This window comes from Danaus plexippus, chromosome 11 (assembly GCF_018135715.1).
Source record: "Danaus plexippus chromosome 11, MEX_DaPlex, whole genome shotgun sequence".
Classification (NCBI taxonomy): domain Eukaryota; kingdom Metazoa; phylum Arthropoda; class Insecta; order Lepidoptera; family Nymphalidae; genus Danaus; species Danaus plexippus.
Window position 1 is genome coordinate 6,018,906 of NC_083544.1, and position 15,379 is coordinate 6,034,284.

Here is a 15,379-nt window from a genome sequence, read left to right on the forward strand (position 1 = left end):
GTGCAAGTACCCTTATTTAATAACACAAATAATTCGGTATTGTCGGTGAATGACCAATTTTTATGTCCCCCGAAATTAGATGCGGGTAGTATTGTAAATTTGAACGTAGCGGTCAAAGAACCTACTTTACCGAAAGCAAAGCCGGCTCGTGTTGTCAAAATAAGAGTTATGCAAAGATTTGTCTCACCTTACTGGAATGCGGTTCGTTATACAGACGTTCAGAAAAAATATGTAGCTTTACCGGCATTTACTGAACTAAAAGTAAATGAGGAGCTGCCACGCTTAGAGGATCTTTTTACTCCTTTACGATGTTTCAAATGGAACGTAGTTTTGCCGCGTTATCCAATGCATTTTTAGCCCAAAACGAAGCGATAAATTCTGCTTTACAAATTCTAATTGATTGGTGTGCCTCTACTGACATTCAATTTAACGCGACCATTATTTAGGAAATATTAAATACGTTATTTTGAAACGATTCCGATTACAAAACTGTTTCTCACGACATACTGCTAATAATTTGCGGCAAAGGAGCTGAAGTGTTAGAGATGCGTCGGCGGGAATTAGTTAAAAAATTAAAAGATAAATTTATGAAAGAAGACCTTAATAAAATACCTCATTCTTGCGAGTACATGTTTGACCCCGGCCAGCTATCAGTATATTTACAAAAAATTTTTTGGGGTAGAGGTACATGAAGCCAAAGCATTTCAATCTATTTCATCATCACCAAATACCCAATTTTTTTCAACAAGGAGATCGGATGGTGAAGCTGGACTTATTATCACTTGCCGGTGAGAAATCAACACAGAAGATTTTTTTCGGATCAGCTATCAAGGTCAACTCTTGCAGATGACATGTCTGCCGTTTGGGCTAGCAGAAACGCCGCGAATTTTTGCCTCCGTAACGAACTGGACCGCAGAAATCCATCGCAAGAAAGGGCTGCGGCAAGTACTTTATCTCGACGATTACTTAATAGTTCATCAGGACAGAGATATACTCACAACTCAGGTACAAGTCGCAATTCAATTTCTGACGGATTTGGGTTGGTGGGTCAATACGGAAAAATCGATAACGATCCCAAGAGATCTATCGATTATTTGGGAGCGGTATGGAACACCAATTTCAACACCAAGTTCTTACCCTCGGACAAAGTCCAACGAATTCGTCAAATATTGCGTGCGAGACTCGTGGCCGGTACTTGGAACCTAAAACAGGCACAGCGCACAGGCACAGATCATCTAAACTTTGCAACCTTCATCACCCACAAGGGAATTGGCATTGCCGGTTATTACAGTTACATAGCAACAAGCTCAGGAAGTGTCCACAATCCCAGATTCAGTTTTCGGAAGAGGTACGTACCGAACTGATTTGGTGGATGGAAAATATCGATGGAGAGTCATCATTTCATCCCAAAAGAATGTCGACGAACCACGTCATCACCGACGCGTCAGACATTCAATGGGGTGCCCTTGTAAACAACGAATTGATGAAAGGCGCATGGGAACATCATCAGACAAATTGGCATTGCAATCTGGAAGACATGTCTGCAGTGCTAACCGCGATATCAGTCAAAGCGATGGAGCTTCGAAACTCGACAGTGATTCTTCATAACGACAACAAAACGGTCGTGACGTACATAAAGAACGAAGGCGGAACACGATCATGTCAATTGTTAGAATTGACCCGACAACTGTTGAATCTGGTAGACCACTTCAACATTGTTCTTTACCCGCGCCACTTACCAGGTCTCCTAAACACCGAAGCCGACCACCTGTCTCGAAACCGCGTGGCCGTCGAGTGGCATATCAGAGACAAGGAGACTTTGAGATTATTCAGCCTGTGGGGCACACCCGATTTAGATCTCTTTGCTTCCCAGACGGCACATGTCGTAGCAAACTAATGTTCTCTAGACTTGGCAGACTCGAACGCCTACTTTCACGACGCTTTCAGCAAATCGTGGCATTACAGACTTGCATGGCTGTTCCCGCCACCCAGCTTAATACCCAGGCTCCTGGATCATCTCAACTCAGCCTCAGGTCAGTTCATCCTAATAGCTCCCAAGTGGAAGAACCATCAAAAGTCGGAAAGTTACATCTGAAGGCCTGGCTGATTTTGGGTGGGATGATTTAACAGAGACATGGACACCACAAGAGAAACAGTCATTGTCATCACGCTGGAGGCAGTCTACCATAAACACTTATGCCACAATTTGGCGTAGATGGGTAAAATTTTGTCAAGGAAATAGCATTAATTTTCGTTTACCAAAACCAGCAGTTGTAGCAAGGTATTTAACTTGTATTTTTAAACCATGGTCTTGCCTACCGAACCATTCTTGTGCATAAATCAGTCATTGCATCCGTTTGCGAAACGATATCCGACATAAGTTTTCTACAAATTCTATAGTAAGACATTTACTCAAAGCTATTTTGTTGCCAAAACCTAAGCCCCCTAAGCTTCCCATTTAGGATGCCAGGATATTGATTAGATCTTTAAAAAGGTACAATATAAATTTAAATAGTTTGTATCAGGTATCCAGACATGCAGCAGCTATATTATTATTATCTTCTGGTCGTAGAGAATCTTACTCTTATGAATGTGGATTAACTACACTTTATAGATAATATAAATTCGATAACCTTGCATCCTTTTTTCGGTTCTAAGACAGACTCTTCTTCGTACCAACAATCTAGCTGGACATTTTTATCCTCACCAGGCAGGAGCATTGATGCAGTATATTGGTTACGTACATTAGTAAATCTGACTCGGAATACCCGAGGAAATATTACAAATTTCTTCTTAGCGACTAGAAACCCGAGAAGGCCAGCGACTGCAGCAATGATTGGTGGTTAGATAAAGAAATTTCTGGCTGAAGCTGGTATTCAGGCACCAGCTGGAAGTTGTAGATCAGCAGTCTCTTCTTTAAATTGGGTTGAAAATTACCCTAATAATGACATTTTAGGCAAAGCTAATTGACGACACGAAAGTACCTTTAGAATATTTTATCTAAAAAATATTTTCAGCCTGATTCATAATTGATTTATGTCATAATTTAAAATATATTTTTAAACACATTTTTGCATTTTAATATAAACATTTATATATACATAGACAAGCTAGAAGAGAAACAAACAAACTCTCATAATGGACTTCGGACGTCAAACGGAACGCATAATATAAAAATTTTACCTTTACAGTAAAATTTGTATTATGCTTCCAAAGACGTCGGAATTCCCAGTGATATCTTCCTGGTGCTATATCATTATGAGCCTAACAATGAAGAATTTGGTGGCTTGTATTTAAAAGTTAGATTACGGTTCGGACTGGAAGTGACATGAAGGGTGGTCGGTAACCCGTTACCGACCATTAGTAGCGACGTCTAGCGACCAAGCGAGACGAAGACAGCGATGTACTCTCATAATGGATTTCGGACGTCAAACGGAACGCATAATACAAATTTTATTGTGAAGGTAAAATTTTTATATATTTTTTAGGAACAATTCCAATTTGATTCTATTTAATATACAATAAATTTCAAGAAAAAAGTAGTAAACATTGCTCTAGGAGATTTCAAGTTAAAATATATACAGTTTAATACAGACTTATACTTTTTTTTATAAGAGGGCTTTAGGATAATTAATTTTGGAAATTGCTGTAATATACAACCAAGGAACATTAGCTTTTCAGTGTCTAAATAAAATATTACAATTGCTATGATCACAAAATATCGTTTCATATCATGTTAATAATGTAGTACTTTTAATAATTTTATATTCTATGAACTATCCTGTCATTGTCAATGTTCAAAATCACACTTGACATCTAGTTATAGCATGGGTGTATCTTCGTTGTATTATTATGATTTCATAATTCAATTCACGTAATAATTGTTATATCATAGTCCTTCCTTTGGATTGCTATTTGAGCAAGGGCGGAGTCGGCAGTCTAATACAATGGGTGATAACAGAAAGAAGAAAAAGTTTTACTTTCGCAAGCGGAGAAATAAATATTTCTTAGAACCCGGCTTCAGAGGATTCTTTTGCACATGTAATTTCAGAGAAAAAGATTGTGTTAAGGAAATGTATAATTTGTTGAATGAGTATGCCGGCAAGTTGTATCCAGATGGTGAAGAAGTGAACAGACCTCCGTCTGTGGAGCCTGAAGAGCGATCTGAAACAGAATCCGACAATGAGACTGATATTGGAGACATGCTGAAACATGAGGTTGACTCTTTAAAACGGGATTCCCAAAAAGCTTTAAAACATAAACGTTTTCAAGTAGTTGAAACGGGGGCTTCAAACTGTATTTTCATAAAGACAAATTTACCCTCGCCAGAAGAACTGACCACAGCCATAATAAAAGATTTGTGTGCTACCAAAGTCCAAAAGACACGACACGTTCTCCGTTTACTACCTATAATGGCAACATGTAAAGCCAACTTGCCCGATATAATGGAAAGTGCTGAGAAACTTATTGACAAATATTTTCTCAAGAAACCTTCAACCTTTGCGGTTATCTTTAACAAAAGGTTCAACAGCAGTGCATCCAGGGATTTGATAATAAAAGAGTTGGCCGATCTGATTGTACTCAAGAATGGTGAAAACAAAGCAGATTTAAAAAATCCCAGTCTTTGTATAATCGTTGAGATAATTAAAGGTATTTGTCTGCTGAGTGTTGTTGACAATTACTATTTGTTTAAGAAATACAATATAAATGAAATATGCAAAGAGCAGGACGGTAATAATGATACCGAAGCATCACAGGCGAAGAAGTTTAAAAGTGATGTCCCTCAAAATGAGGAACAAAAGACGGATCAGTGATTTGTGATCTTTTTTCTTAATCATTTCCTTTACTAGGTTAAGGTAACCTGGGGCCCCAATACCAATTCTTGCACCAAACTTTCTCTATTTCTTATCTTTCTAAATAAATGTTTCACAATAAACTATATGTGTTACTGGAAAATGTGTCTCATTTGTCTCTTCAATGCAAAAACAAAAAACAACCATACAATACACCTGCCATTTGAGTAAATCAATAATTTTGTTATTGGTTATCCCTTATGTAAGCAACGTTATGCATAAGGTAAAGTCTTATGTAACAGCTGGTATTATATTACATATAGATAAGTTTAAGTAGACAGTAGACATACTATATACCCGCTTAAACAAACCAAAGTCTCTGGGTCGACTAGGTAACTTCCTTTTAAAGTGTTTCAATACTTTTTCACTAGATGGCGTTGGATAAAGCAAAACTTAAAGATATGATGAATACATTCAATTCGTTTTTCGTTTATATAAGTATTTATATATTTTAGTGAAATTAATTATAATATATATTAGAAATTGAACGCATGCGATCTTTGAGATTTCATATACCAACAATTTTCTGTCTGCTTGTTCTGTGAATTCACGAATGGGAGATAATGTTGTAAGGAATAATTAAATTTTAGTTAACTTTTAAAAATTCCCAGCGACTTCATTGTCACCCAACGACTATACTGGCAGTCGCAAAACACTTAAACGATTAAGCGTTCGTCTAAAATGATTTACATAATTTTGAGATGAGGGATACTCTTACACTGCTGTGCCGATACTGACCAAAAAATTAAGAACTACCATAAGGAAACTGGCTTTCAAATGAAAAACGAGCATCGAAATCGGACAACCCGTTTGAGAGATACATACAAGGCCATAGACAGACACAGAATCATACTCCCGTTCCTACACACAGAAGATATGGACGTTAAACTTAAATGTAAAAAAATTTAAGTAATTTAAATGAAACTAATATAGTTCCGATATACTACGCGGATTTTATTATTTTAAAACTACATAATCCCGACGTTTCGGTTACTTTTCAGCAACCATGATCACGGGCAGACGAGATGCCCGAAATATATTAGTTTCATTTAAATGAATAAAACTCGCGAAAGTCTTAGATCTCAATAATAAGTAATATATTATAAAACACATCGGTATACGCAGAATTTTTATCATGAAACATTCAATAGGACAGTAGAATGGATTAAGGCGGCTAAACAAAGGGCAGTAATGAACAAAGACTTAGGCGACCTGCATTGACCGGTCGGTCAAGCCGGTTAGTGGCGAAATTGAAACCTCTTAATCTCCGTCTTGCTGAATAGATCAGAACGGTATTGTTTCTAACAATAGCTACGTAAATGAATTATTGTTATCTTAAATTTTATGTGGTAATTAATCTTCATGAATATGTTAAACCGTTTGTAAAATTTTATGTGGCTTATACAAAACAAAATGTAAAAGGATGGTTGAGTTATAAAACGTGTGACAAAAAACAATACCAATAATATATCTTTGATGAATTAATTTTTATTTTATAAAATATTTTCAAAACGATTTTAAATATTAATTGATTATGTGCTTGGATGTACTGAAAAAACTTGTAATGTCCGCCTTTTTTTCAAATCCAGATAATCTATAAAGCAAGAATTAGTTTCCAATATGTTTCATTAAGTAAATAGTTGCTTATATTGGTAGATTCATGTTTTCATAGGAACAAATGTACAAGTTATCACTAATTATACTTTCAAATACCTAGTAATCATTATCTATCTACACTTATATGTAAATTAACAGAGTTAAGACTACATTAAATATTGTAATACGAATGTTTTCTTTACGATCTATTTCCTGTTGGCAGAAACTTTCATAAAATAAATAAAAAAAACAGTTTACAATATTAGTAAGTAGCTGCTATTATTTCGATAATGCTTCAAACATTCAAGTAGTCTGAAGTGATAGTGGGAAAAGCTAATTAAAAGTTTTTCCGACCGACGCAATGACTCTTGAAATTGTGCCAAAACATTTTGGAGCAAAAATTTCGTTGTAAACAAAAATTTCGTTACTATACAAGCTGCAGACGATTGTTTTTTATCTTTTATAGAATTGTATCATCTGTGTATATAGGTACTTTTTATGTGTATAGTGAAAAGAGATCTAATTTAGGTGGAGGGCCGGTGGACATCAGCTAATGACATCCCTTGACGGTCGTTAGGTCATGCTCTTCATTTTATTTTTTCCTCAAGTTAGTCAGCGACTTTCTTTCCCTGTTTTTATCGCCCCCATAAAGATAAGACGAATCAAGATTTCTTGATATGCATGTAAATTGCTGTTTGGGTGATGAATAAAAATTTGTTCTTTTTTTTTCTATATAGCTAAGAATTTTCAACTTAGGTTCAATATTCAAATATTGAAATAACTGGTGAACGAGACAGAGACTTTTATAATAGAAAAGGCAGTTGCTGAAGTGCTCTATTTGTACGTAGCCTAATAGCTTTATATTTGGTTAAGTAACGCCTCAATTTTATAAATAGAATAACAAGCACGCGATGGAGTTTAGTAAATCCGGACTGTAGCTGGGATTTCATACATATTGCGGTCGTACTATTTTGCTTACTTAAACATGAAATGTGAATTGGTTGAATCTGTTTGCAGCGGATTCGTACATAGTCTGTTGTTATATAGCACATGTTTTCATTCGCGGTCCACAAATTGTTAGTGTCAATTTGACATTTTAAAATTTTTGCAAACAAAATAAAAAAGATTTAATTTATTTCTCGCTATCCTTGCACAGAAGCATTGTGAATGAATTACATTGATAACATGTCTTATATATTATATATTCTGACAAAATAAATTTATATTGGAGCAACTGAATGTTCAATTTTATGAAATATAAATTTTATTCGAAATTGTACATATACCTCATTAATTGAATTCCCTTTTGATTCCAAATAAATTTTACAATCATTTTACACAAAAATTGGTCACGACAAGGCAAAATGAAAGTGTCATAAAGATTCGCTAAAATCAAAATGTACGCTTAGTGATTAACGTTAAATGTGGACATATCGTTTCATTTCAATGCGAACAATCATGAAATTACAAAAGATATATTAAAAGAAATTAATTAAGGAAATTAATAGAGTATCTACTTTATGTGAAACATTAATTACCTTATTTTAAAATTAAGGAAGTCCTACAAAATAAACTATAGGCAGTTGGAAAGTAACTGAAACGAAAGCATGTATTATAAAAACATACATAATGTGTTTGTAGTTACTGAACTTCGAAGCCTTGTACATTGTACTCGTATCTTTATTTCTGTGACATTTGGAGTAAAGGCTACACATAAGTCAAAAAGTCATTCATCATATAATATATCATAAGAGTCATTCGTACATCTTGTTGGTTTTTTTATAGTCATCGTTTTAAAATCATTTGTTCCACAACCTGTTGGCGTCGTCTTAGCAATTGACAAGAGAGTAGACAGTTATTTGTTGCCCTGTGATAAAAAATATTTTATTTTTAGGCCGTGTATAAGTCTAAAAATGTTAGTATAACTATAGACATAATTAACATTGTGATGCTATTTTATTCTTAAATTCTTATTTACCTACTGATATATATATACTGTAATGTTAATAATTTAGTGTCAATTTATAAATAGATTGAGAATATAACAAAAATAATTGTTTTATAATTATGTAAATAAATGGCAACAAAATCAAATTACCGTATTTTCAACTGTCTTTTTCTGTGTAAATTCACGTAAATTCAATATTTATAATAATAAGTTAAATAGTTTGTATTATCACTTAAACCTGATATATAATTTGATTGTTTGCATAAATGCTATTTACCGAATTAATTACAGCCTGTTTGGTCTCAAAGTTCTATTATCAGAACATTATTTAGACCATGTCGCCGCAAATATTGATATCTACTTATTTATAACTGACAAAGCTCTCACATTTAAACTTATTTACAATCAGTTTTTAATAAAACGGCAAAGTTTCTCTTTAGTAAATAGTAAAATTAAATAAAAAGAGTAAGAATTTTGTCGAGATCGTAAAATCTAATTAATTAAACCGAGCCAAATTAGGTTATTTTTTGTTTACAGGAAGTCGGTATAAATACATTTATGCAAACATCAGTTATTCGCATTTATATGAGTACATTATTAATTTGTCGATTTAAATATCATATTTTGATTATTAGTTAAGTCTGGTGGCAAGATAATTTTTTTGCCATATGGACGTCCCTCGTAACCACATGGTTTTGTCGTTTAATACTGAGAAACAAAATATAGGTAATAATAAACAGAGAAATTATAAAAATTCCAAGCTCATTACTGAAGTTGCAGAAGTTTAAACAATTTAAGAATTAAAAAAAAAAAAAACGAAAATAAACGTAACAAAGATTTCTCCTTGTTTCAAACTGGAGGGAAACAGATAAAAAAATCTTAAGTCCCAGAAATTATTTGGTATTCTTACTTTATTATATATATGTCATTATAAATAATGTATAGCTAGATCTTGTGTGAAATGAAATCTAATAGCTAATGCTAGCTCGAACTTTCTTGGCTGTTATCGATTATATTGAAACTCTGCGTCTTATGAGGTTAACACAATATTGACGGCAAAATAGATGTTCCATTTAGAGTTTTCGAGCTCGAGAACTCGTAAATTCTACTAAATTATCCAAAAGTATATATTATATGTCTTTTCCTTTTTCAATTAATATGAAGGCCATGAAAAATGTTGAAATTGATAGACGTAATTTTTTACTGTAGCTGACAACGTCCTTGTGTAAACGGTGAACATATAATTTGTAGTTTCCATATTTATTGAGGCCATCATTGTTTGCTTTAATGGAGTGTAAAAATTTTATATTAACCGTACCATGGTGTTGCAGGTGAAAACGAATAGTAATTAAAACATTGTATGTTGATGCTGTATCATTGGCAGAATATTTTTTTTACATTCAAGTGGAAGTTATGAGCCTGGAAAGCCGTAAGTAATTTTATTTAGGGAATAATTAAACATAAAAATAATTAAATCTTTATCAAAATAAAAACGATTGTTTACTATAGGTTAATGTTTCGAATTATTCCGGGACCATATTTTATCCGATTATATATTTACCTATCAATGACGATAATATATAAAGACAAACGATTCCTTATGTTCGTTTTTGGTTGTTGTAATATTAGAACAATATAATTACTAATATCGAAACAATTACTACTGTTTTGATTGAAGTTGGAACAACTTCAGGGGGTTTTCGTATCGTAAATAGTCAATAATAATATCACCTTTCGCGCATTCTGATCATGATTTAGGTGATAGAAAAAATAGGTAATAAAACAGAGTTTATATTATAAATATTCATTAGAATATGACATTCATAAAATTGCTTGAAATTATGTTATGAATTGATTTTAAAATAACGTAACAAAACAGAATTTTAATGGCAATAAAAAGGGTAATTCGCCATGTTCAATTTCAAAAAGCGGTCATGATATAAAGAGACATGTAGATTTTTATAAAACGTACGATGCGGTAAAATTTAAGTATGACTTTTGTGATAGGCGTTGTGTTGTTTAAAAAAACTTTAAAGGATATATGAATATGATAATAATTATAAAGCCTTGTCTTTTTTCACCTAAGTTAGAAAACAAACGTAAGCGTTGCTTTTTTTACATGTCAGAATCCTCTACGGGTAAAAGTAATGGTAGAAATCTTTACCATTTGTCATATTTAGCTAATCTTGGCTGCCACTAACTCTATGTTTTTTGCCATTCCTGCACTAGGTCCTCTTTGGTGTCTAGTGACTCCTGGTTACGATTTCAAGATCAGAAATGATAATCCATCTTTTTCTCCTAAATTGCTGAATTTCGCAGTTTACCTTTCTGGTTATTACAAATTCAGCTTCTCTCCATTCTCTTTGTTTTCTCTTTGAGGAAGCACTTTTTTACTTTCCGCTTGCTGCCTGCTTATCAACTGTTTGGAATGTGGATCGATTGCTCCTACGGTGAGCAGATCGATGACCAAATCCCGTTTATACGGTTGAAAAAATACTAAACTAGCCTTTTGGTTTCATCCACTGATCCGTGCAGCCAGGCTTTGATCATTGGCATGGGCCTCTATACGTTGAGCTTCTCTCCATTTCAGCTTATGTAATTCAGACTTTATTTTTAAGTCTACTATCCTCAATCCAAGTCTGACATTATTTTGGTATCAATGTATTTTTTTTTTCGACAGCAAGAGTTGTAATTTGAAGACTTCATATGGTACTAATATTTTTCGTGGTAATGGCAACTCTTCACTTCTTCGTAATTACTCTTATACAAAGCCGAAAGGCGTGTAGTTTATATAAATTACCGTAGGTACATATGTGGTTCTTGTAACTTATGTCTTTCCGAAGTTCATTTAAAAACTTCCTGGCTGACTGGGCAGAATTCTTTAATATGCTATTAAATTTTTGTGGGTTTTCTGATCAAAAAATTGATATCGTACGTGAATCTTGAGTGAGTAAGTTTATCTTTCCGTCCATTCTTTATGTTTTTTAAGAACACAATATACAGTTTTGACAGTAAATCTTTCTGTTTCATTCCTGTTTACCTTTGATATAGATTCTGGAGCCCATATATCCAGCTTAATTTTATTTAAGCAGTCAATGTAGATGTTTATTAAAATATTTATGCATTTTAAACTTTTGCACTGGAGGGATTTCAGTAAATTCGCGAGTAAATTTTATTTTGTTTAACGTGTACGGATCGTTATTAAGCTTCATATAAAAGTACGTGGCTCCTTTTATGGTCTCAGCTACTGGTTTACATTCGGTAGAGCCAAGTTAACGTCGGAGTAAACCGAAAACTTTGTTCTTTTTATTTCTTCATAGGGTTCTTTTATGTTTGGAAAGGATCCATGGCACCTTCTTTTTTCATTATCATTTGCGTAAACAAGTGTTTTAATATATAATCGTCCTTATTAAGATTAGTCTTCATTAATAATGCGGTTCTTTCTTTCATAAACTTCAGTACTCGTTCTATTAGGATTATGCTTGTTTAGTGATGTGAACTGTTGCAGAACAATATTATTGTAATAATTTATTAAAACGTAATTTAAAGATTAACTCTTTTTCTGACCAAACATATGACATTTATGTTACACTAAAATGTTTAAGTGTAGGATATTGTAATAAGAAACATAACATTTTAGTATTATGTCAGTCTTTTCCCATAATTACAAATATATAGGTAATTGTTTAAAGTAACAAAGAAAGTAAAAAGTTACTGATTAAAATTATGAAATTATTTGTTATTTTTTGTATTAAAAATTAATACTAAAAATGTTAATATATTTAATTAATGTGCGTTTGAAATACCTTAAAGTAATTTTTGGCATTGCTCAATAAATTTGATGTAAGTAAAGTGTTCAAAACCTTTTCAATATATTACCTATATATCTTATAAACCATTTTAAACCTTTTATTTTTTTAGAACTTTTTCAATAAAGTTCGGATATTGAAAATGTTTGACTAATAAATATGTCAAGTAAATAAAATTAATTTAAAATTCCACTTTATTTAAGAGTCGCTACTTCATTATATTAATTTGACAAGTACTAATTAACTGGCAGTCTGTGTCATGTCAATTAGTATATTTGAATTGTATGTCATTTTGGTTGCGAAAACATTTTGAGTTTTAAATTGAAATAATCTTTATGAGTATTTGATCGTCATAATTGTTTGCGTCATTGTAGTCTTTTATAAAGAATATTTAAGAGAAACTTCTATTCTTCAACTACAATAATTAGTAATTATTAATTATTGCCCCAATTTTAATAAGTATTACTATGAGTACACAGGAGAAAAGTAAAGTGATTTTTTTTAAATATAATGTGTCACATTATAAAATTAAGTGGAGTTGATAAAAATTACTAAGAATTTAAAAACTAATTAACTCACACTATGTGTAATATGTTAAGAGTTGCGTGCTTGCGTGCGTGCGTATGTGTATTTGATAAACATCTCTTTGCTCGTTCGTCGAAATGCGTACTCGCAAAAACTGTCCTAATTTGGGAAAAAGTGTGACACTTATGACACTTTTCCCGAATTATTAAGTGCTCTCCTTTTTTTGTAGATTTATAGAGTTAATTGGAACTGTTTAATGTAGTTTTTATTTACATTTTGTTAATACGATTTTTTCTTATATTTAATTATTTGAAAAGAATATAAACACTTTCAATAGATATTCTCGTTTTTCTAAAATATGTACATTCATATATTAACACACGTTTAGGTCGTTCCGATTGAATCAATACTGATTGTGGTAAAGAAATATAGATTATATTTATTAGTTTATCGTCACGATTTTGGATTACTATTCGGGTCTTAATATTTTAATGAACTTAAAATCCAACTCAGTGTTTATATTCCATCAGAGAGCTGAGAAGTATAAAGGTGCTATGAAAGTCTCGAATTTAGGATAACTCCTAGATATTTAATATCTGAAACTCTATTTGGATTGATAGTAACAGTGTCCATTTATATCACTACAAATGTAATGCAATCCTAAAATCTTTAGGTGGTTGAGTATGACTCCATATACTTAAACAGATGTGGTTTCATTATATTAAGGGTTAATTTATTATAAAATCAGTTATATGTGCTTTTTTTATTTATATATTTTTCTTCTATTAAGATTTTCCCATTGAACAATTGATTCCTCGTCAAGTCGTGGTGGCCTGGAGGTTAAAGGACCGCCTCTTATGCGTGAGGGCGCGGGTTCGAAACCTGGCAAGTACTAATGTGATTTTTCATAGTCATATGTACTTTCTAACAGTATTTAGACGCCACTGACGGGACGGTGAAGGAAACCGTCGTGAGGAAACCTGGACTTATAATTTCAAATTATAAGTTTGAAATCGCCAACCCGTCTTGAGCAAGCGTGGCGATTAATGCTCAAACCTTCTCCATGCGAGAAGAGGCTTATGCTCAGCAAAGGGCTTCCGATAGGCGGATGATGATGATGATGATGATGAATTGATTCCTCTGTCGTTTTTATATACATAGTTATTGCCAATTTAAAAACACACTCCTATACTTATACTCTAAAATTAGCACATGTAACATTTAGTTTAAAATGTACGTCTTTTGATTTTTTTACAAATTTAAAAGGGGGATAAGATTTATTCAGAGTCCTCTCAACTGCAAAAACACTTTTGTTTGTAGATATAACATATTTATATATTTTTAATTTCTATATTATTATATATATTCTCTCTTGAAACAATTAAAACTTCATTATTTTTGACCTTTAAATGGTCGATACATTTACACTATGTAGAGTAGACAAGTTCAAATAGAAAATTTAGAAATGATCAGTGCTTTATTTGAAAACGGTCACTTGTCTAACCAGTAGCCAGTCTTTTTTGTGAATGTATCAAATATTACAATAGTGCTAGTAGCACTGAGTAGTGGAGTTCGGAACATAAACTAACTAAGGCCTGTTCATATTATTTAAGGTTGGGACAACAAATAATTTACAAACGATTGTAGGAGACGAGGCAGAGTGAAATGTCGTGTTGCATAAATCATCAGCAGTAAATTTCAAATCATACGTAAATACATAGGAAAATACAATATTAATAAATTCTTACTGAGCCTAGTATAAATACATCGTATTATTTCATGTACCAAATCTTATTGATATGGATAACATTTACCTGACAGCAAATTTTTAATCAAATTGTTTTTTTTTTGTACCATTTTGTATCACCTATTTGACCTTGATTTTTTTTGAGTATATGTTTAATCTTCAAACTTTGTTGTGGTCCGACCTCTGCCAGAATCTAATTAATCTTATAATGTGGAGTTGATAGGTTATACAAAATTATGAAAACAATAAAATTAAACCACATTTTTACAGCCTTAAGGTCCAGATTTGGAATCTATTGCTATTCATCATCTGCATTTTATATTTATTCCAACAGTCGTAAGGATCTACTAAACTAATAATACTAGGTAATAGTATTTATACTTTAATTTTTAAGAGTAATTTTAAAATTAAATTAGTTCAAGTAAGTTTTTCAATGTAATCCAACGGAGTTTTGATGATATATTATGTATGTGTTTTATTAAAAAATATATAAACAAAGTCTATATTAAAAAATATATATATTTTTTTGTAAATTTTCATTCACATATAATCGGAAAAGAATTAGAGTAGCAAGGTGGAAAATATTATAAAACTTATTTGATTGAAGATACAGAGGAAAATTGTCATAAAATACATATTAATTTTCAAACTAAATGATCAGCAGGAAGTAACGTTTAATAAATGTAACGAAACAATCTAACGAAAGTCAATTCCGAGTTGTTGGTTTTGAGGACAGATTTAATTTAGTGAAGTGAGGACCCGTGCTTCGTAATACAAGAGATGCCAATTAGTTGTGGTCGAGAAGAGGTAGATGAAAGTTATTCTTGTTTTATATATCTATATTAAAAAGCCTTCGTATTTAGTAAAAGCTATATTTATATAATTATATCAGTTAATTACG

The 15,379-nt window shown here is 32.3% G+C and overlaps 1 protein-coding gene across 1 annotated transcript; it reads left to right on the top strand.

The window, feature by feature from the left end:
• The first annotated feature begins 3,803 nt into the window (after nt 1–3,803).
• Nucleotides 3,804–4,956, top strand: LOC116765912 (THUMP domain-containing protein 1 homolog). The gene has a single exon (XM_032655550.2). The coding sequence runs from the start codon at nt 3,948–3,950 to the stop codon at nt 4,812–4,814; it is 867 nt and encodes a 288-aa protein (XP_032511441.1). The 5' UTR covers nt 3,804–3,947; the 3' UTR covers nt 4,815–4,956.
• Nucleotides 4,957–15,379: the final 10,423 nt, after the last annotated feature.

Excerpts from the sequence above, each read along its gene's own strand:
- LOC116765912 (XM_032655550.2), top strand. The coding sequence starts at position 3,948 with ATGGGTGATAACAGAAAGAAGAAAAAGTTTTACTTTCGCAAGCGGAGA.